The 21,955-nt window shown below is 34.9% G+C and overlaps 3 protein-coding genes and 1 non-coding gene across 4 annotated transcripts; 1 reads left to right on the forward strand and 3 right to left on the reverse strand.

Annotated features, from left to right (window-relative positions):
• Positions 1–235: 235 nt before the first annotated feature.
• On the reverse strand, positions 236–1,817 carry LOC145087653 (putative mitochondrial saccharopine dehydrogenase-like oxidoreductase At5g39410). Its single transcript, XM_079025665.1, has 2 exons — positions 1,158–1,817; positions 236–1,082 (listed from the first exon to the last, which is right to left on the reverse strand). The coding sequence occupies exons 1-2, from the start codon at positions 1,800–1,802 to the stop codon at positions 393–395; spliced, it is 1,335 nt and encodes a 444-aa protein (XP_078881791.1). The 5' UTR covers positions 1,803–1,817; the 3' UTR covers positions 236–392.
• A 25-nt stretch (positions 1,818–1,842) lies between these two features.
• On the forward strand, positions 1,843–1,914 carry TRNAQ-UUG (transfer RNA glutamine (anticodon UUG)). The gene has a single exon. It is a non-coding gene; the product is annotated as a tRNA-Gln (tRNA).
• Positions 1,915–13,743: 11,829 nt separating this feature from the next.
• Positions 13,744–16,425, reverse strand: LOC145087654 (putative pentatricopeptide repeat-containing protein At3g01580). The gene has a single exon (XM_079025666.1). The coding sequence runs from the start codon at positions 16,306–16,308 to the stop codon at positions 13,921–13,923; it is 2,388 nt and encodes a 795-aa protein (XP_078881792.1). The 5' UTR covers positions 16,309–16,425; the 3' UTR covers positions 13,744–13,920.
• A 1,604-nt stretch (positions 16,426–18,029) lies between these two features.
• LOC145087655 (uncharacterized) lies at positions 18,030–21,206 on the reverse strand. The gene is made up of 3 exons (XM_079025667.1): positions 20,728–21,206; positions 19,883–20,118; positions 18,030–19,791 (listed from the first exon to the last, which is right to left on the reverse strand). The coding sequence occupies exons 2-3, from the start codon at positions 20,114–20,116 to the stop codon at positions 18,217–18,219; spliced, it is 1,809 nt and encodes a 602-aa protein (XP_078881793.1). The 5' UTR covers positions 20,117–20,118; positions 20,728–21,206; the 3' UTR covers positions 18,030–18,216.
• Positions 21,207–21,955: the final 749 nt, after the last annotated feature.

Consider the following 21,955-nt stretch of genomic DNA (forward strand, 5'->3'; position numbering starts at 1 on the left):
ACTAGTTTATGGTAATTTTAGACTAGTTTATGGGAAGAAATAAATGGATTTTAAACAAACTAAACCCTACCAAAAACGTTTTTTGTAAGTTAGATTTTTTTGTTTTGGATTCCATCCAAAGTAATCGGTTAAAAACGTAATGATTTTTAGTTAAACTTTTTTACTTTTTTATTTTTTACTATAATGTTTATAAAAATAATAAACTAATTTAACAAAATATAATAAAACAACAGTGTAGAATAATCGTATTTTTTACTATTATATAATGAAACTTCATACAAAATGACTTTGGGGTGTTTTAATTTTTTTTTATAGGTGCTACGGATACATAGATGGCCTTGCTATCTCATTTTATTTCATCTAAAAGTAAAACTAATAAGAAGAGCATCCAATTAGAATAATTGAGTCTTTGAAATCAAATCAAAGGAAACACCATTCTCCTGTAGTCGACCTTGAAGATGAGTGGGGCCAAAAACGATTCCAGGAGTTAAGATGCCGCCTTTCGGAAGATCTCCCCGTCGTTCCAAAATGATCAACGCACACTGAACCAGAATGATCGAAGTTGTGAGATACCCAACGTCAGGCCCCGTCACCCTCGTAATAATTTCTGTATCAGGCGTTGCGTTTCTCTGAGAAGCAAGATTCGCATCACTGAATCCATGGCCGACGAACCACATCTTAAAACTAGCACTCTCCAATTGCTCTTTGGTTGGACCCTTCTTCCTAAAAACTCCAAGACTGAAAACGGAAGGGAATGTCAACAGAAACCACCTACCCACAGAGGATCCGCACAACCGCATAATCGACAACCCCATTGCGATCCATGGAAGAAGACCCAGAAGCTTCTTGCTGCCAACCTTTACTCCGAAATGAGCAGGTTTTACTATGGACCAAAATGCGATTCGTTTATCTGCCACTTTAGGATCCTCATTCACTCCATGAAGACCAGTGGGATTTTCTGTAAGTATCGAGAGTGTTCTCCGAACAACAGTGGCATCGGCGGATGCGAGATTCAGGGCCCAAAGTCCGAGCTGTTTCTGGTATTCTATGATCGATCCTTTTGTAGGAGCATAACCAGGAATCTGAGAAAAAAAAAATTTCTAAGAGCAGAGTATAAATAAATACACAAAACGATGACTACTGTAGCATTATCATACCGAAGGTCGAGCTCTTCTGCTTCCTGATCGTCGCAACTTGATGAGGTTATCAGCATTAGCAAACCCCAAAACTGCAGATTCATACGTGGCAAAATTTGCAACTATCCTTTTAAGTTGTAGATAGGCCTGAACCCGATTAGGAGCTGCCGGCGAAACCCATTGCCTGGAATTGAACAAGAACCCGAATTCAGCTGCAATAGAAACAAACCCACAAGCTGAAATCACCAAGCTGCCGGTCTCCACCGCCTTCTCATGGTAAACGGCCTCTATCCTCTCCATGAACTCCGGCTCACCACAAATATCTAAATAATCACATCCGGCTTCAACACAGGCATCGACGACTGGGTCACCGTGAAGGCGAAAAGGGCCAACGCAGTTAAGGACAAGCTTAGCTTGGGAAGCCATGCGGCGGAGAGAGGATGTGTCAGAGGTGTCAGCAACGAGGAGGGGGAGGGTGGGGGGAGATTTGGAAGCCCATTTTAGTGTTTCGGAGAGTTTTGAAAGGTTCCGACCGGCTAAGGCAAGTGATTTGAGCGGCGAATTCGGTGAAAGAAACTTGAGAGCTTCTCTAACTACGTGCTTGCCTGTGAAACCAGATGCTCCAAAGATGACGATGTCATAGGTGGTCATTAGAACTTCTGCCATTGTGTATCTATATGCTGATATCGAAAACATTAATATATAAGGTTCTATGGTGTAGTGGTTAGCACTCTGGACTTTGAATCCAGCGACCTGGGTTCGACTCCCGGTAGGACCTCTTTTTCTTTTTTTTCTCTCTTTTTCTCTTTCTTTCTTTCTTTTTTTTTTTTTTTTTTTTTTAAATCTTTTTTCTCTTTTATCTATTTATTTATTATCTATTATTATTAAGGAACCTTTTTGTTGACTACTATGACCATATGTGATTTCCCTTTTACTTATCTAGATGTAGGTATTGAAATGAGTATTATTATGAGAGTGTATCATTAGCCTAATGCATCCTAGGAGATGCGTGAACACCGCTCCCAGGGTCGTTGGGTTGGGTGCAGCGTAAGTGGTAGGGCGGATGAAGATGATGCATCTGATAGGTTATGAATATGTCCCCTCACATTTTCCTTCTTTCTCTTTTTTTCTTTTTGCCCCTTCACTACCAACCCATCCATAAACACAATTTTCACACCCTAGTGAGTTCGTTGTGAAATGGTAAAATACCTACGTATCCTCACCTTCACTCACAAATCAACTTTGATCACTCCTCTTTGTCTTATGAGTGTGTTAAGTAAACGTAGCCATTCAAAAAAATAAAAATAAAAATACGGTATGAGCATATTTGATTTGTCTTGGTTTTTTAGTATTTATATGAGATACTTATTTGATACACCATCATGGCATAAGAACATCTTCAAATATCATTTTTCCATTTTATCTTTTATATAATTTTACTTTGAGACAAAATATTTTTTTTCATCTCCAAATGTCATTTTTTATGAGCATAATGTATTTGACTTTATTTTCATAGGTTGATTCAATATATCAATTTGATTTCCCTCGTGTAAATGTTGGTATTAAAATGAGTATTATTATAAGGTGATTTGATTTCCTTTATGTAAATGTTGGTATTAAAATGAGTATTATTATGAGATTGCATCAAATAGCATATAAGATTTGACTTTGTTTTATAATATTCATATGAGATGGTTCTTACAGTTTGATTTGACAGAATATCATATGATATAAGCACATTTCTAAATATTATTTTTTTTTATATTATCTTTTGTATTATCTTACTCTTGCACAAAATTATTTGTTGCATCAAAATAGCTTAAATAAATGAACAAAATAACACTACATTTTTTATGTTGTATTATTCTATTAAACCATTTTGGTGTTAAACTTCCATCAATATATTTTTGTTCAAGTTTGAGCTTACATATATCTAACTAATTTAATTGTATTATTATATTATAAATATAATATTGTTTATTTGCAATACTATGTGATATAGTAAAATGCTATTGATTTATTATATTTATTGATATTGGTTAATAATATAATTGATAAAGTTACTATGATAAGTATACGAAAAATTTGGGGCTAGCCCATACGGTTAATAAGGTGTCTGACTCGGAGTTTCTAACCAAAAGGTTTTGGATTCAATCCTAGACATATATTAATACCGCCGTTCAAAAAAATGTATAGAAAATTTGCAAAAAAATAAATAATAGATATAATGAAAATTTTGTTAAAAATTGTATAAATTAGAAATATATGCGTATACTTGGTATATATCATTTTTAGGGTAAAATGGTGTAATGTAATATATATAAATAATTATTTGAACAACCCATATTGTTGAGTTGAAAAACTTTTTGATCGATTAGATCTTCAACAGGTTAAACAGCAAAAGCAAACAAGCAAACACAAAAAAACACAAGACGGAATCAAATAATGCTTAATGATTCAAAGTAGTCACGCCTCAGCAGAGCTTGATGAAAAACTTCCACTGTAGAGGCGAGCTAGGGTTTGTAGTACAATAATGAGAATAATAAAAGCGATGGATGCATGCATGCATCTTAAATAATAAACCCTAATAAAACAATCACGGTTGGACAGGCCCAAACCGGATAACAAAATTTGGCCAAGGACCGAGCCCAATGACGCAACACATTCCGACCCAACACATATTAATTTCATCAAACAAACTAAGGGTTGAATTGGTAGGAAACCAATTCGTTTTTCCTTCAACCATGTACCGTACTAACTATAACCGGTATAAAAAAAGTTACCGGTACAGTACCAAGCAATATATTTGACTACCAACATGGTTGATTAGTACAAATTGATAATGGTATATACCAACTTCTTTTAATTTTCTATTGTAAAATTTAAAAATAAGCAAAAATATCGTGTAATTTTGACATTTAGTAAAGAAATTAGTTATACAATTCTTTAAATTAACAAAAGAATTTTTTTAAAGTAAGGCTTTAATTAGTATTTTAACGTGGTAATAACTATTGACTAATGTATATAATGTTTTTAAAATTGTAAACACTAAACACAATTAACAATTGAAATATATGATTTTGTTTATATATATATATATATATATATATATATATATATAATAATAATAATAATAATAATAAATGAATTAGTTGATACAATATTATCATGGTATATAAGTCTCCAATCTGCTTGTGTATCAATCAGATCCGTTTGATAGTACGGAATCTCAATCAAACGGATGATGTCATATCAAATATAAGAGAATGAGAAGAAGAATATGATGAATCTTGAATGTATTGATGATATGATTGAAGTTCCTTTACATGAGATTCATACATATTAACACACACTTGTTCTTCTCTCGACCGTACACTCTCTTCCGTTCATCAATCTACTCCTCACCCCTTACACCTATATTTATACATGAGTAACATGGGCTTGGTGAATATGGGTCGTGAATGGGTTTACGGTCTTAAATGGGTTTACGGCCGTAAACAAACCATCTGACCGTAAACTCATAAACATTACATAAAAATACAATTTCCTAGAAAAGCAAAGTATAAACCATATTTTTGACCCAACAATCTCCCCCTTGGTTTATAACTTTCTTTTCTAAATTGACCCAACAAGCTCACCCTAAAAAGTAGCTGGCTATTCTTGTTAATCTTCATTGAGATTTGAGAGCTTAGCTTCAGCATTTATCTTTAAATTCTTCACAACTTCATAATGAACTTGATGAATCTTCAATGAATGACTTCATCTTGAGCACTTGAGCTTTACTTCAGAATTTGGCATTGAACGCACATTGAGTGAGGAGGCTTGACGTACTGATTTTTGAAAGATAGCGCTTTCAGCTTGAAAACCTTCAGAGAGAACAAATCTTCTGGATCACTTTAGCAGGTATAACGATAGCAACAGACTGATTTAGGAGGCTTCAATGCAATCCGTCACATAATCTTCAAGTGCAACTTCACCTTGCTTCTGGGTTGAAAGATTGAATTTGAAAGAATAATCTTCATTTCTTGCTCCTTCGAATGAGAATTATTCGATGATCACGGATGAAGCCTTGGCTTAGAAAATCTTCGATACAAACTCCATGAGTTTCATCTTCACCTGAATTCACTTTTCAAGACAAAAAAAACTAAAAGAAAATTTAGCACACAATATTTTTGGGTTTTTCATATTTTCTGAAAAAAAAAAATAAAACAGAAACAAAAATATTTTTGGATTTTTGATTTTCTTGAACAAGAAATAAAACAGAATATTACACTATTTTTTTATTTTGAATTTTTTGATTTTTGTTTGTTTTTTTAATTCTCCCCCTAAATTTGTGCATAGAGGAAAACTATGAACAAATTTAACAAAAAGAAAAATATTTGGGATCAAAGTTGTGAGACAGCCTGAACTTGTTTATCAGTACCTTCACTTTCATGAATAGATCTGGTCAATTGCCGGTATTGTGGTCCACTTAAACACGAAGAGTATCGACAAACTTTTCTAAATAAACCATTTAGCTGACGACGACCACGGGTATTGTTGTCCACTTAAATTAAGCAATGAGATCTATAGACAACCTCTTAAATGGTTCAGTTTTAGTTGCACTAGCACGTGTTCCCCACTTCCCGACATACCCTGGTTATCAAGAACTTCCAAAGAACTCCTTACTTTAGGTGAGTAAACAATTATTAAGGAGGAAGTCAGATTTAGAGATAGATGCATATGTTGTGTCCCAGGTCGGATATATTTCAATCACGCAGAGGGGACAACATATGACTAACATAGATAAAGGGTTATAGAGGTAGAATGTTGCATATGATGTGTCCCAGGCCGGATCTTCCGATCACGCAGAAGGGACAGCATATGGCTCATAGATAGGAAGAATTGCAGAGATAAAGAAAATGCTTAGAAATAGAGTTGCATATGTTGCAATCCAGGTCGAATCTCTTCCAATCACGCAGAGGAAGCAACATATGATTGACAGATAGAAAGCAAGAAAATAATTTCCTACAGACCTACTTTATCAGAACCCCCCAGTCGCCCTATCAGAACCAGAATTAACGACATAAGTTCGTACATCAAGGAAAAGTTGAACCACTGTTCTATATGCGTATTAATTTAGTGTATTTGGTGGGTTCCCGTGTTTATCTCACTGCTCAATCTACCCGAGCGTCGTATGGTCAGTCCAAACAATCCTATCTAAATCCACACTGTCAAATCCTTCGTGCCTACCAGCACATTGATCACAAAGTCTTTACAATTCAGATTTAGTCATTTACACATGTTTTGACTGTCTGCTATCACTTTCTTGATATCACTTCCCAAAACATCTCCTGCAAGCACATTCCATTAACACCATATTTTTGATTTTTTGATTTTCTAATGTTTTTGGATTTTTTTAAATTAAAAAATTCTAATTTTTGTTTTATTTTTATTTTTTTTGGATTTTTGATTATTTCTCCCCCTAAATTTGTCCATGGGTGAGAATAAAAATAAAAGGAAATAAAATGCGCAAATTTAAACTAACCTACCTACAGAAACAAAAATAAATTTAAAAATTTAGAAGAATTAAGAAAACAAAAAAAATAAAACAGAAAAACTTAATCTTCAAAACGAATGATTTTCAGAAATCCCACAAGCACATCGAAATGAGCTTTGTTAAAAGGCTTAGTGAACAGATCCGCCACATTATTGGCAGTGGGAACCTGTTCCAGCCGGATTAGTGAACGTTCATAACAATCTCTGATGAAATGAATTTTAATATCGATGTGCTTGGTTTTAGAATGTTGGACTGGATTTTTGGCAATTTGAATTGCGGCCTCACTATCACAGTAAATGGGGGTTTCTAAGTAATTCAAACTGTAGTCCAACAGCTGATGTTGGATCCAGATAACTTGAGAACAACAGGCAGATGCAACAATGTATTCCGCCTCCGCTGTTGAGGTTGAGACAGTGTGTTGCTTCTTGCACTGCCATGACACTAGTCTGTCACCAAGATATTGATACCCTCCTGAAGTAGATTTCCTGTCAAGCTCACAGCCTCCATAATTACTGTCAGCAAAAGCATATAAATCAAATTCAGAAATCTTAGGATACCAAAGACCCAATTTTGGGCTACCTTTGATATACCGAAAAATTCTTTTGACAACAATAAGATGTGAAAGTTTAGGATTAGCCTGATAATATGCGCATTGACAAACTGCAAACATAATGTATGGACGGCTTGCAGTAAGATACATCAACAATCCGATCATCGATCTGTAGAGAGTCTGATCTACGGAGTCACCATCAGTATCTGGAGTCAGAAGAGGTCTTTCAGTCATTGGCGTCGATGCAGATTTAGCGTCGTGAAACCCGAAATTCTCAAGAATATCCTCCATATACTTGGCTTGATGTAGCAGGATTCCGGTTGAATTTTGTTTGACCTGAAGCCCCAAAAACATGGCCATTTCCCCCAATGAACTCATTTCGAACCTCTTTTTCATAACACCTTCGAATTCCTTGCAAAGCTGCGGACTGGTCGACCCAAAGATAATGTCGTCAACATAGATTTGAACCAGAATCTGATCATTACTGACATGCTTGATAAACAAAGTTTGATCGAAAGTGCCACGAGAGTATCCATGCTCGAGCAAGTGCTTTGTAAAAGTCGCATACCATGCTCGAGGAGCATGATGTAACCCATACAATGCCTTGTTCAACTTGTAGACATGATTAAGAAACTTCGAGTCAACGAACCCAGGGAGCTGATCAACGTAGATTTCTTCCTTCACCTTTCCATACAAAAAGGCAGTCTTGACATCCATTTGGTAAACGGTGAAATTCATGTAAGAGGCATATGCAAGGAAGATACTAATAGCCTCCAAGCGAGCTACTAGAGCATAGACTTCAGTATAATCAAGACCCTCGACTTGTCGAAACCCACAAACCACCAATCTTGCTTTATTTCTCACTATAACCCCTGAATCATCTTGCTTGTTTCGATAGACCCATCGTGTGTCAAGAGACTTTTTTCCCTTTGGCAACTCAAGCAACTTCCAATCCCCGAGTTTTTCAAATTGATGTAATTCTTCATGCATTGCATCTACCTAGTTGGGCTCATTCAGATCCATTTCAACATTCTTGGGCTCTATTTGAGAGATAAAGCAAGAGTAAAGACAGGTATTGACATCTTCACTCTGACTTCTGGTTTTAACGTCGTCGCCCAGCTGGCCAATGATGTTTTCGATCGGATGATCACGTTGAATCCTTGAGGGTTAACTTACAATTGGTATCAGAGCAAGGATTGTATCAGTCAATTTTGTCAGATCTGGAGCTTATTTTATCTAATTTTCGAAATATTTTTGTGTTTTTGGATAGATCTCTAAAAATTAAAGGGGGTTTCTTCTTTGCATTTTTCATAAAAATGAGTTTTTGATCGTGTTTTGGAGCAAAAAAAAGGGTGAAAAACGTCGTTTTTTCACAAATCTGTTGAAGGTTTACGACCTTTGAAGGGTTTACGGCCGGAGTTTACCAACCAAAATTGTACAATTACCCAACATGGTATTTAAACTTTTGTACAATTACCGTACCAAAATTGTTTAATTGGTACGGTACTACCAACCAAACATGTTGGCTACTAAATATATTGGCTACCAACTTTCTTAGTTCGGTTGGTAAAATGTTGGTTGGTTTTCCGTGATATAATTTTGACAACCCTAAAACAAACCATCATCCTCACCCTTTTCATACTCACTATCATCATCTTCCGTTGGGCAATCATCAAAGAAACCATCACCCTCATACTTTTCATATTCACTATCATCGTCTTCCTCATCCTTTTAATCACAAATCAAATTAATTGCATCATTTCTGAAATCAAACCCAATACATCTTCCTCATAATAGTTATTGTACATAAAAAGTATGACCACCATTATTATGTCCATGAGCCATGCATTTCTTGAAATCTAAATCACACATCGGTAACTTCAAGCTTCCTGCCAATGTTGAATTTCCAATAGAGTAATAAAGGTTTTTGACTAAGCGGTTGCTCAAAACCTCATACTATGAGGTACGTTAGTAAGTCGGGTGCTCCATTTGTTCAATGTGCATCATGAATCCCTATATATATATATATATATATATATATATATATATATATATATATATATATATATATATATATATATATATATATATAAAAGCTTTTATAGATTATGATAAGGATCAGGGAAACCTTAATCTTCCCTTAATCGTGCCTCCTCCTTCTCTAACCGTAGTCTATAGCTTCGAAGGCCTCTCCCTCTCCTTTTGGTCGTGGTTTTTCAAGGAAGAAGACAAGGAGAAGAAAATTGTTTGGGTTGAAGAAAGGTCTAATAGTCATTCATGTCTTGCTCGTGGGATTACCGATGGAGGTGGTCATGCTTTTGATCACAAAGTTTTTACACCAAAGGCATTATAAAATCAAGTTGAGAAATTTGCTATGAACACACTATGGTTGTGATTAAGTTAATTTATTTGATACAAAGTGATCTACTCTTTTGAGAAATGAATATTATTAAATTTATTCCCGTTATGTGTTTGGTTTCTATGTATATTAGTTTAAGATTCCTACAATTTCCAATATTGGTATCAGAATCAAATTTGATATCTTTAAATTACCTTTTTGAAAATTTTGATTGTTTGTCAAACCCATGAATTTGATGAATTTGTTAAAAAACTAAAATTTCCAAAATGATTAAACATTGTTGATTTTAATTATTAAAGTTTTATTGTCAAGTACTATTAGTTGTATAAAGTTCTTATGCGTGAGTTTATAAACAAACCATTAAAACGTTTCTTGCATTGTTGTGATTGTAAGTGCGTTGCCATTTGAGCCATTTAGACCTTGTGGATTGTGTTGGTTGCTTTATTTGTGTTATTTTCTATTAATTGGCACTTTTTGGTGTCGGTTTGTGATTATTGCTAGAATAGGTTTTCAATTTGTATGTATTTTGTTGGGATATATACAGTAAAGTCCCAATATTTTCATCGATTTGACAAGAAAGTCCTAAACTTTATTTTTTTGACAGTAAAGTCCAAATTACCGGCAGTTTTTGACACTTTTACCCTTTTTTCCCGGTTAGCCGGTAATTAGGACTTTTTTGTCAACAAAATAAAGTTTAGGACTTTCTTGTCAAATCGTCAATTAGGACTTTACTGTTAAAAAAATAAAGTTTAGGACTTTTTTGTCAAATCGTTGAAAATATTGGGACTTTAGTGTATATATAACTTTTTTTGGTTAGAAATTTAATGGTATGATACTCTTTAAGCATAAGAGTTATTGAAACCTTCACTAATCTGCTAGATCGTATTGAAATCCTTAACGTTTTGCTTCTTGTTAAATCGTTTTTTTAATCTCAAGAAACCGACATTGAAAAAAATTGAGATAATCAAGAAAGAAAGAAAGAAAGAACTAGGGTAATGTTGACTTTTTGCAACTTCAAAAATGGAGAAATAAGAAACCAAAAAAAAAACGAAATTGTCATTCTTTCCTTTCTCCACATTCACACCCTTTTGACTAGACATATGTTGTTTGTGTTTGTATAAAGCCAGGACAATTTTCTTTTTTTAGGTTTCTAATTTCTCCATTTTTGAGACTGCAAAAAGTCAACACAACCCTGGTTCTTTCTTTCTTTCTTGATTATCTGAATTTTTTTCAATGTCTGTTTGTTGAGATTAAAAAAACGATTTATCAAGAAGCAAACGTAAAGGATTTCAATAGGATCTAGCTAATTAGAGAAGGTTTCAATAACTCTTATGCTTAAAGAGTATCATACCATTAAATTTCTAACCAAAAAAATTATATATACACTAAAGTCCCAATATTTTCAACGATTTGACAAAAAAGTCCTAAACTTTATTTTTTTTTACAGTAAAGTCCTAATTGACGATTTGACAAGAAAGTCTTAAACTTTATTTTGTTGACAAAAAAGTCCTAATTACCGGCTCACCGGGAAAAAAGGGTAAAAGTGTCAAAAACTGCCGATAATTTGGACTTTACTGTCAAAAAAATAAAGTTTAGGACTTTCTTGTCAAATCGATGAAAATATTGGGACTTTACTGTATATATCCCTATTTTGTTTTTGTAAAAGTAACAAGTTTTTTTCATTTTTATTGTATCATATTCTAGCTTGAAGAGCCAATAGACATTCACAACCCACAAATTCAGCCCGATTGTTGCTCTTGGCCCCATGCTTTACACGCCTAGCTGGCCTTCGGCCTACTATGTGTAACGCCCGTGTTTCTGAGATTGCCATTTTTTGCAATGTAATAGTCTAGGTTAACCTTTGTAACCCCAATTTGAAATAATAAAAATGTATTATTTGTGAATTATGTGAATTATGTGATTTATGTGTTTATTTTCTTAATTATTATAATTTAATGAATTAAGAATAAAATAAGCGTCAAAATTAAAGTGTGAGATAAGCCCGATATCTTTGCATAAAGTTGTAGTGGTTGAAACAAGGATTCCGGAGATATAAGGAATGCCAAAATCCGAGTTATAACTAAGAAGTTATGACCTGTCGAAGTTTCGCGACAGAACCGGCACGACGTCGAGTGACGTAAAAATATGAATTTAAGATAGAGCGATATTTAGCCTTAGCGATCTAAACGAAAGTCGTAGATTTCGTTAAACCGAGAGCGTGCATAAAAGGAACGCCCAAATCTGACTTCGTATGAGGAAGTTATGATTTTTCTAAGTTTCGACTTAGCGGTATGCAGCCCAAATACTCGATTTGAGATCGAGCGGTTTTTAGCCGAAACAATCTAAATGAGAATCGAAGATCTCGTTGTTAGTAGCGAAACGATGAAAAGTTAGGCGAGAACGGACGTCAGACAAAGAAGTTATGAATAGACAAAGAAGTTATGAATTTATAACGAAGCTTTTCTGTCCCGGCCTTCTAAAAATAAATAATAAAAATAAAAGTCAAAATTAGCCGACGGAGTCTAAATGAAAGTTGTAGAGTATGGTCTGACCTTCGCGTGGATATAAAGAACGTCGAAAACGGAGCTCGTATGCGAAAGTTACGCAATTTAGAAGTTCGACGAGTCAATTACGCCCCGCGTAATTGAGTACTCCCCTCGTACTCAGTCGGATGCAACTTGTCTGACCAATACTCGAGTGCCACCAGTCGGCGCACGCAGTGACGTCAAAGTACGCCCCGCTTAACCGAGTACGCCCCGCGTACTGAGTACGCCCTGCGTAATTTGAGATTACGCCCCGCGTAATCCCAGACCCTCAGCCTATAAATAGAACTCGAATTCAGCCATTTTCTCTTGTTCAAACTCTTCTCTCTCTCTAAGTTTTGCCTCGATTTGCGTGCCAATCATATCCCGAAGCCCCGGTATCATTCCCGAGCCCCGAAGCAAGATCCGAAGCCCCGAGGATCCCGAAGAGCGTTATTCCCGAGCCGAAGCTCTGCCCGCGAGGAGTTCGATTTTGGTGAAGATCTTCCAGATCTATCAAAGTATACTACTTCTATAAGCCGTAGTGTTGTCGGATCATCTTCTGATCATGTGAGTGTGTAGTTATTTTCTTTCCAACGCAATATTATGAAGTATTTAATATAAAATACGTGCAACGTGTAAATATTTTGTGGTTATATGTGTGAATGTATATTCACTCTCTTCTATCTCATAGATCTGATATTTCTCTATGAAATACGTGTTATGTGTGTATGCCTTATCTGTTATGTGGAATATGTATTGATTAAAGCATGCTATACAGGTTTTATAAACAATGTATAAAAATGTATATTTTTTTATCTACTAATATGTTGGGTAGAACATGGGTAGATAATTGGTGTGAAATAAACAGATGAGAGGCATCGGTGTTATTGGTGTTATTCTAGTCATTCAGCAGAGTATGGATGACGACCACGGACTATTCTAGACTGTCCTGTGGAACACTAGCAGACTCATTACCTGTAGGTGTTGTGAACGACGTGTTCACCGGTGTACTCTATCCCCCACATGGTTGCCTTTAGGATACTTATTGTTGAGGAAGCCCCTCTGCAGTAATGTCCGTCCCGATGAAAATCCTGAAATAAGTTCCTTATAATAGACGTTATTTTTAGAAACGTAAGGTGAGGATAACGGGAACGGGTAATCGGGTTTATTGTTGATTGTTGTAATTAAATATAATTATTGTGGGTTTGAAAACCCTATATGCTCACCAGGCTCCCACGCCTGACCCACTCAGTTGATTTGTATTACAGGAAGTGGCGCAAGAGCTTAAGATGGGCGAATCATCAAGTTGTTTTGTTTACAAGTCTGTATATGTGTATATTTGTTGAACGACTTGTAATGTTATCGTTTATGCTTTATGATCTATATCGGAACATGACATCCCGACTTTTGATTATGAAATGAAATCATATTTCTATATGAAATGTTTTGATAAATATCTATTTTATCATGTTTTGTTTTTGGGAACAAATTCCGCATCTCTTTTAAAATTAAACGGATTTACTCTGAAAATGTTTAAAAAGCATAAATGAAATCGGTCTTTTCTGGCCGAGATTCCGGGGATGTCACACTATGTAAATTGCATTGTCTAACATGTCATGTCAATAAGACAAAAATAAAAAAATATAAAAAATTGCAAATTTATGTCCCACACTAAAAGGTGAAACAATGTGTGACATTGAGTTCATCTTGATCTCCTCCCTGTACAAAATACATAAATAAATGCCCTACTCATTCTTATCATTGAAAATAACCCTAGAAAATTTGTTCAGCCTATAATTTCATTTTCCACATTACGTGTCTATTTCTATCATACTATAACCACTAGTCATCTTCAACCCTCTCTGCTTAGCACTCTCTCTTACACGTGCAACCTCATCCCATTTTTGGCTTTCTGCAAACATGTTTGAAACCAATCCATAAGAACTTGAATTTTCAGGGTCAAAATCCAACAACCACCTACCCAAACTCTCTCCCATTTCATGGTTCCCATGAACCCTACAAGCAGCAACAAGTGCTCTAAGAGCCGAACCACTTTGTGTATGTGGAACACATTTCAAGAAGTCAAACGCTTCATCAAGTTGACCAGCTCTCCCTAGCAAGTCAACCATACAACCATAATGCTCCTCTCTTGGAACAATCCTATATTCCTCTTTCATAACCCTAAAAAGATTCAAACCCCCTTCTACAAAACCAGAATGGCTAAATGAAGATAGTGCTGACATAAAGGTGATATCATCAGGAACAATCTTTTCTTTCTTCATTTCTTCAATCAATGCAAGTGCTCCAACACAGTCCCCATGCATCCCTGATGCTGCTATCATTGTGTTCCAAGAAGCTAAACATCTTGTCCTCATCTTCCGAAACAAAACCCTAGAAATTTTATACATTCCACATTTGCTATAGGTAGTTAGAAGGGAGTTCATGATGGTTATCTGGTTATCCATTGATGCTCGAATCACGTGACAGTGAATCTCTTTGACTTGGGTCAAACACCCAAGTTGTGAAAAGGCTTGAAGCAAACAAGTTAAAGTAATCGAATCAGGGGTAAGTTGTTTTTCCGATTGCATTTCTTGAAACAAGTTTATCACTTTATAAACATGGCCAAGATTCTCATAACCCATCATCATTGATGTCCAAGAAACCAAGTCCTTGTGTTTTATTCTATCAAAGATCTGCCTAGCATACTGTATATAACCACATTTTACATACAAGTACAAAACTTGATTAGCAATATCAGTTTTTGACTCGAACCCATGTGTAATCACATATCCATGGATGCTTCTACCTTGTCTTATATCATTCAGATCAGAAAATGCAGAAACTACAGTCAAAATGGTAGCTTCATTTTCAGTCAAACCTAACGTTCTCATGTTGTGGAATGCTTCTATGGCTTCACAAGCATGCCCATTTTGCAGATAACCATCAATCATCACGTTAAAGGAAATGACATCTTTGTCCTTCATGGTATCAAAAATTTTCCTAGCATTGATACAGTTTTCACATTTTGAGTACATGTCAACTAGAGCTGTATTGGCAACAACATCAAGATGAACTCTGTTTCTAAACATATAACCATGGATGCTCTTACCCACCAGTAATAAGCCCAAATTTGCACAACTTATAATCCCATTTGCTAAAGTAATTAAATCAAATCTGTGACCTTTTTGTGCCATGAGAGAGAAAAAATTCAAGGCTTCAAAAGGTTGTGATGACTTCAGATGACCAGCAATTAGGACATTCCAACAAGAAGTTGTCTTTATGCTCATTGTATGAAAAACAGTGGTGGCCTTATTTGGTGCCCCACACTTTATATACATGTCCATAAGACTTGTTTGAAAAGCTTCATCAACACAACCGATTCCTCTTCTCTTTGCATAGGCATGGATCAACTCGCCATGATTCAGCAACTGTAAATGTGCTGCTGCTTGTAGCAAACTCACTAAAGTGACTCGGTTTGGTTCCAGGTTTTCAGTCTGCATATGCTGAACAATAGCAAAGGCTTCACAAGCACGATGATCATTGGTTTGAGTGTATCCGGTTATCAAAGATGTATAAGCAACAAGATCTCTCTCAGTGATTTCATCGAACACCTTACATGCGTCTGCCATGTCTCTGTACATTGAATAAAAGCCAATCAAAGAGGAACCTACAAATCGATTTGTATTTAACCCGAACTTTATAATATCAACATGAATTGCTTTTCCCAATTCCGGTCTACCCAAGTGGATGCAACTTTTTAGAGTAAATGTAAATGCTGAACCATGTATACCGATTTTTCTTTGCCTTAAATCTAAATAAACCCTAAGAACTTCATCAAATTGACCGGCTTTATAATGCCCAATAATAACTGAATCCCAAAGAGAAAGATTATTGTTAATGATTCTACTAAACACCGATCTGGATTCAGTCAATAGACCGAAAAAAGCATAGGTATTTTGAAGCTTTGAACCCAAAAAAGTGTTGGTTTCGAGACCTTGAACTAAAATGCAAGCGTGAAGCCTTCTCAAAGAATTAACATCGCCACACCTCTCTAATGAAGAAACCAACTTTTCTGCAAGAATTGAGGAGTCTGAAGGTACATTTTTTGCACTTGAGTTGGAGAAAAAAAGAGAGCGAAAATTGATAGGAAACAAAGGGCTGATTTTCTTAATTGTGATTCCAATTGAGATTGGATACATAATTACAGAAAATTTCTGAATTCAGTGTCAATATGATTGATTAGACAAACCGTAGAAGTGAAATCATGCATTTTCTTTTTGTCGTTTTAGTGTTTCTGCGAGCGAACAGTCCCCGCGGAGCGTCTATTTTAAAATTATGGTTTTATTTGAAAAAAGGTCAGGGATATAGATATATAGTTGATATGTTTTATTTTTAATTAATATTAATATTAATAGTCTAGTTATAAAAGAAAACGACAAACATAACCAATTTTCTTAATCATTTTCTAAGAAACAACCCAAAAGAAATTAAGAAATGACCTATTGAGTCAACCAAATCGCAGATGGCTGTGATTTTTGTATATTGGATTTGGATTGCGATGTGTTCTTAATGAGCTGCGATTTTTCCTAAAGCCTATCATTGATAATTTCACTTTAAAAAGTATAAGAAGGCATATGAAACAACGCTAGTGTAATGTGTAATGGTAAGTTGCGATACCTCTTTACATGAGGCACAAGTTTGAGTCCAAAGTCATTTTTTGTCTCGTCTTACAAAACTCATGGGTGTAATACAAGATCTTATCACACTTTTATTTAATGTTAAATATATGTAGATATTATATTTTATTTGTAAGGAATTAAAACCATAAATTTTGATATAATTTTTTAATAAATAAATATATATATATATATATATATATATATATATATATATATATATATGATTTAATAATAATTAAAAAAAAGGATACAGCAAAACCATACCTCACTTACCTCATACCAAATTTTCATTTTTGGGGCTCGGTGCGGTGTTTACCGCACACTGCATCTTACCGCAGTATGCGGTAAGATGCACACCGTATTGTTTTAACCTAAGTTTTTCCCTCCAAAATCGGATGGAGGGGTAATTTTCAACAAGGTTGCATCAACTGAAACCGAGATCACAAACTTTTATATATTTATTGAGTTATCACAAATTTCTCTCCTTTGGATTTTCACAAGTATACTCAACTCCTTTCTAGATGGACATGACTTACATTCTGTTAAGAGTGAACAAAAACTGAATCAAACAAAAATACTTTAAACTACAGATTAAAAAGGAAAAAATGTTTCATGTTTAAGGTTAATACGTATTGGGTAAAGGATAAACGCTAAAAAAAAAAAAAGCACCATTTCGTTTTGCGTGTTGAAACCGTGACTGAAAAAAAAAAAAAAAAAAAACGCACTTTGCAGTTTGATGATTGAAAAAACCAAGGTGCATTTGTAGCCAAAAACACATCAACCTCACCCTTGGCCCCTGCATTCTGTCCTTATTGGAAATGTGTCCAAAATTCATGTAGTGACAACCAGCCATGCCTCTTTCTCTATACAAAGTAACCTTCAATCCACCAAGAAACTCCAAATACCAAAAACCACGTATTGTTTTATTTCAAATGTTATTTTATTTTATTTTTTGCAAATATAAGCATTTCTTGAAAAATATGAGCATAATGGCTTTTAGAAAAGCTAAAAACAAGTGCTCTTGCTTTTGGGAAAAGAAAGAAAAATGTTTCTGCAGGTTACTTATAAATATTGTAATACATCCTTACTATAGTTGTCTATTAGTGTCATTATCAATTTTACTCTTTCAAGCTTTTGGCTTCAACCTTCATTCTCCAAATCTTTTATCAAACTTAACATTAATCAATCATTGATCATTATAAACTCATCCACTTATCTTTTTTGTCATTAACCCACACCAATAATCAAACAATGTCCTTCCGTTTTTATATCAAACTCATAAAACAAAATGCTGTTTACCTTACCAAATTACCAAATTACCCACCTTTCTTGATGACAAATTTCATCAGTCGTTGTACAGGAGACACAATTCAACAAGTCTACTGTATATAATTTTATGTACAACAAAACAAAATGATCTACTCATACTCAACACTTCAAAGCAAGCGACTGATGATTACCACCATTATTTTGACACCTCTGTCTTGGCAAACGTCTTGTCCTTTTCCCCCACCCGCTAAGACTTTTCTCCTCCCTACAAACACTCTGCTCAACCACCTCCACCGGCGGCGATGGTGGTGGTGGTGGCGGTGGCGGTGTCTGAGAAGATGGGTCTGAAGCCACCAACCGCCGCCTCCCCCTCCCATTCTTTCCAGAAACTTTCCTCTTAGACTGCCAAGAAACACCAATACCTGTAAACGCCTCTTCAAATGTCTGAATATCTTCAGTCACTTCACGCCTTGATAAAGAAACAATCCCTGGTAAAACATCTCTCTGAAAATCTTTCCTTTGTCTACCCCTCTTCCCTTGTCCCTTTCTTGTTGTCCTTTTTCGTAATAATGAAACTTCATCTTCTTCAATTGGTTTATAGCAAATATACTCTTCTTTTGTTTCTTTAATCTTTAATGTCATGTATTCCAAGTAATCCATACCTTCAGGAATAATAAACTCTTTATCATTATCCAATTCTTCTGGATCCTTCTTGTTGCCAGATGCAATCACCTCCGCGAACCACCGGAGCAAAGTGTCGGCCGCCTCCGGTGGTGGTGGTGGTTCGGATGATGACATGGACATCATAGCCTCAGCTGCAACTTTAACAAGATCTTCATCAGCATCCATGAAAACTTCATCTGTTGAAGGTGTGTCTGTTTCGGATTCAAGAGTTGCAGGTGCTTCCAAATCAATCTCCATTGTAGCAATTTTTACAACAGATTCTGGAATGTATGGTGTTGATGAAGGTGCCTCTTCTTCATCAAAAGACAAATTTAAATCAATGTGATCCCTCAAGTTATTTTTACCATTCTCTTTCAATGCATTTTGATCATGAGATTGAGAACAGTTGACAATGGAGACCCCAAGAATTTTTGTAATGCTTTGGTGATGATTATCACTTTGAAGTTTTGTGATCTCGGATTTCTTGAAGAACTGATGGGAATGATGCTGTAAAGAATCCATGTTCATTTGATAAATTGTTGTTTCTTTCCCTTTGGGTTGTTCATTGCATAAATTTGGCTTCATCATAAGCCATGGAGGCAGTTTTTTTTCAAGGTTTTGTGAAGAATCAACTGGTGTATTGCTTCTTTCACAGAGTTCAACACCAAATATTGTTCTTTTTTTAGATAAATGTTCGACGGGTTTCTTTGGGTCACCTTGCAAAGTACCATTGTTGTAACTTAACTCCTTTTTATCAAAGATTTCCCTTTGTTGAGAAACCTTTGATAAATACCAAAGTTCTGAATTTGAATTTGGTGCTTCCTCCATGTGGATTGGTTCATTAAGATCAGCCAATTTATGAACATTTTTTTGAAATTGTGGTTTCCCTTCATTATCTTCATATACATCAGCAGGTAGTTCTAGATCAATCACTCTTCTTTGATTGGTGCTGGATTTTGAATTCAGAGGTGTGTAATCCCTTAATGGCATTGAAAAATTGCAATGTTCTTTCATGGTGAGTTCACTCATCAAGTCTCTCTGTCTTTTATACAGGCGATGAAGTTCTTCAAGCTGAATAACATTTTAGAAACTCACATCATCAGTAAGATGAAAAGGTAACAAAACTGTTGTTTTCAAGAAAATCTCAAAAGTTATAACAGACCTGATGCCTGAAGATCGAATCTTGTTTCAAAATAGTTTGTCTCATTTGTTCTTTAGCATATCCAGAGTATCCATCCATGGCTTGCATCATCATAAAGGAGTTGTAACACTGGCTCTTTTCAGAGGCAGAGGCTCTATCATCATGATATGGGTCCCACATACTGTTGCAGAAACCATTGTTAAGATCCATCATGGAACCTGGAAAATATGTCTTGGATTGGACTTTGGTTGCCATTTCTGCAGTGAAATCAAGTAACTATTAAGAAACGATTGATATTTGATAATGGTTTTTTTAGATATGAAATCGGACAAATTGATTATTTTAATATTGTAAAACAAGTCAAACACAAGTCAATTCAGCAGTCTAGACGATGATAAAGATGTTATAAATGATCCTCGTTTGGAAACTTAAAGATAAGACCAATCAGCATAGAAATATCTTACCAAACAAACATATGAGGATAGAATTTTCCCAATTATTGATGAAAGTAAAGTGACTTTGAGATTTCACCCACCAAACAATTTTCTTAAATAAGGCAATTGGAAACAAGTGTGTTCAATTATTACCCTAGATTCCATCATCGATCTAAAGTGAACAGATTTGATTTGAGTTTTAGCACAATGTTTTACACACCAGTGAAAAACAACCATGAAGATTTTTGAGGAAAAGCAGCTCTAAAATCGCAAGGTCTAGATTCGAAGAACAATTAATGAACGAATCGAGATTAACAGTGCAAAGTATAACCTAAATCAAACTATCAACGAAATCCAGAGCTAGTTAATATTTAAAATAAATAGTAAATTACGAAGACAAATGAAATAAAAAAGTAATTACACAGAAACTACCTGACGCCGTTGATTCTTCTTCAGAAGGACTTCAAATTATGCTATGTGGAGCACAATCTCTTACAGAATTAACGAAGAGATTAAAGAAATCGGAGAATTTAGGTGTCTGGTGAGTTGGAATAAATTAATCAACCACAGAAACGATGATCACAAGAGAAAAAAGAAAATAAAAAAGGGGAAATCTCGGATCCGCTGGGCCACTTTTTTCTGATCAAAGAGATACGAGAAAGAGAGTGATATGAGATAAGATAGATAGATCTCTAGACTATCTTTCTCTCTCTAGAAATGAACTCACAAGTTTGTCAACATGTGGTCTCTGGACACATATAGATATAGATTGCTTTGATTCCATCATTAATTTCTTTGCCCATTTGGCCAGCAAATCTGTAAAAAGAATTTATAAATGTGTTTCTGGGTTTTGAGCAAAAGCTTTCCAAGAAAGATAGATAGATATAGAGAGAGAGAGATAGATAGACAGACATATACACATATACAAATACATATATATCACCTATCAATTCACATTTCTAGATTCTTTCCACCTTCCGTCCTTTTTGGCCTTTTGGCTTCACATAATTAATTATTTAAATATTACAATAACTTAATAAAAAAACATAATATTTTAAGATTCCGATCCTTCGTCCGACATATATGATTTAAATACTATTTTAAAATTAGTTAGTCGAATTTGATGCAATTTTTATTATTATCTGCTTACTTGTGATATTTTGAGGAATTTATTTAAATTATGCTTCATACTTGTGATATTTTGAGGAATTTATTTGAATTATGCTTCAGCTTTCAAGATATAATTTATATAAAGACTATTTCAAAATACAAGTCGTATCGCATTTAATTAAAGTAAAATGTTATTGCAGGACTACATATAATCGGTCATCGTGTAGGGTGAACATAATTTACAAAGGAATACGAAGGAAAGTAGATAAAAACATATAATATATGTTTTTTTTACAAAATGTGAAAATATCAATTATAAATTTCCATAGGAAAACCAACCAGTAATGTTAAGATAAAATATCCAATGGATATTAGACCGGCCGGTATATTAGCCACAAAGCTCCTCGTAGTCTATGTGAACGGACAACAAAAATGAACACTATCCCGATCGTCTATGGTTCTTCGTTGACATGAAGGATTGTGGTTACTGTCACATTTGACCACGACTCTTTCTCTCTGCCTTCTTTCTCCTTCTCTGTCTTCTTTCTCT

The sequence above is a fragment of the Lactuca serriola genome, chromosome 2 (assembly GCF_051521515.1).
Source record: "Lactuca serriola cultivar US96UC23 chromosome 2, Lser_US96UC23_V15, whole genome shotgun sequence".
NCBI lineage: Eukaryota > Viridiplantae > Streptophyta > Magnoliopsida > Asterales > Asteraceae > Lactuca > Lactuca serriola.

What these genes read in the sequence shown, in the direction of transcription:
- LOC145087653 (XM_079025665.1), bottom strand. Translation starts at nt 1,802, where the DNA reads ATGGCAGAAGTTCTAATGACCACCTATGACATCGTCATCTTTGGAGCA. An exon ending in GCAGAAGAGCTCGACCTTCG is followed by an intron (nt 1,083 to 1,157) that starts GTATGATAATGC and finishes TTTTTTTCTCAG; the next exon opens with ATTCCTGGTTATGCTCCTAC.
- LOC145087654 (XM_079025666.1), bottom strand. Translation starts at nt 16,308, where the DNA reads ATGTATCCAATCTCAATTGGAATCACAATTAAGAAAATCAGCCCTTTG.
- LOC145087655 (XM_079025667.1), bottom strand. Translation starts at nt 20,116, where the DNA reads ATGGCAACCAAAGTCCAATCCAAGACATATTTTCCAGGTTCCATGATG. An exon ending in ATTCGATCTTCAGGCATCAG is followed by an intron (nt 19,792 to 19,882) that starts GTCTGTTATAAC and finishes AATGTTATTCAG; the next exon opens with CTTGAAGAACTTCATCGCCT.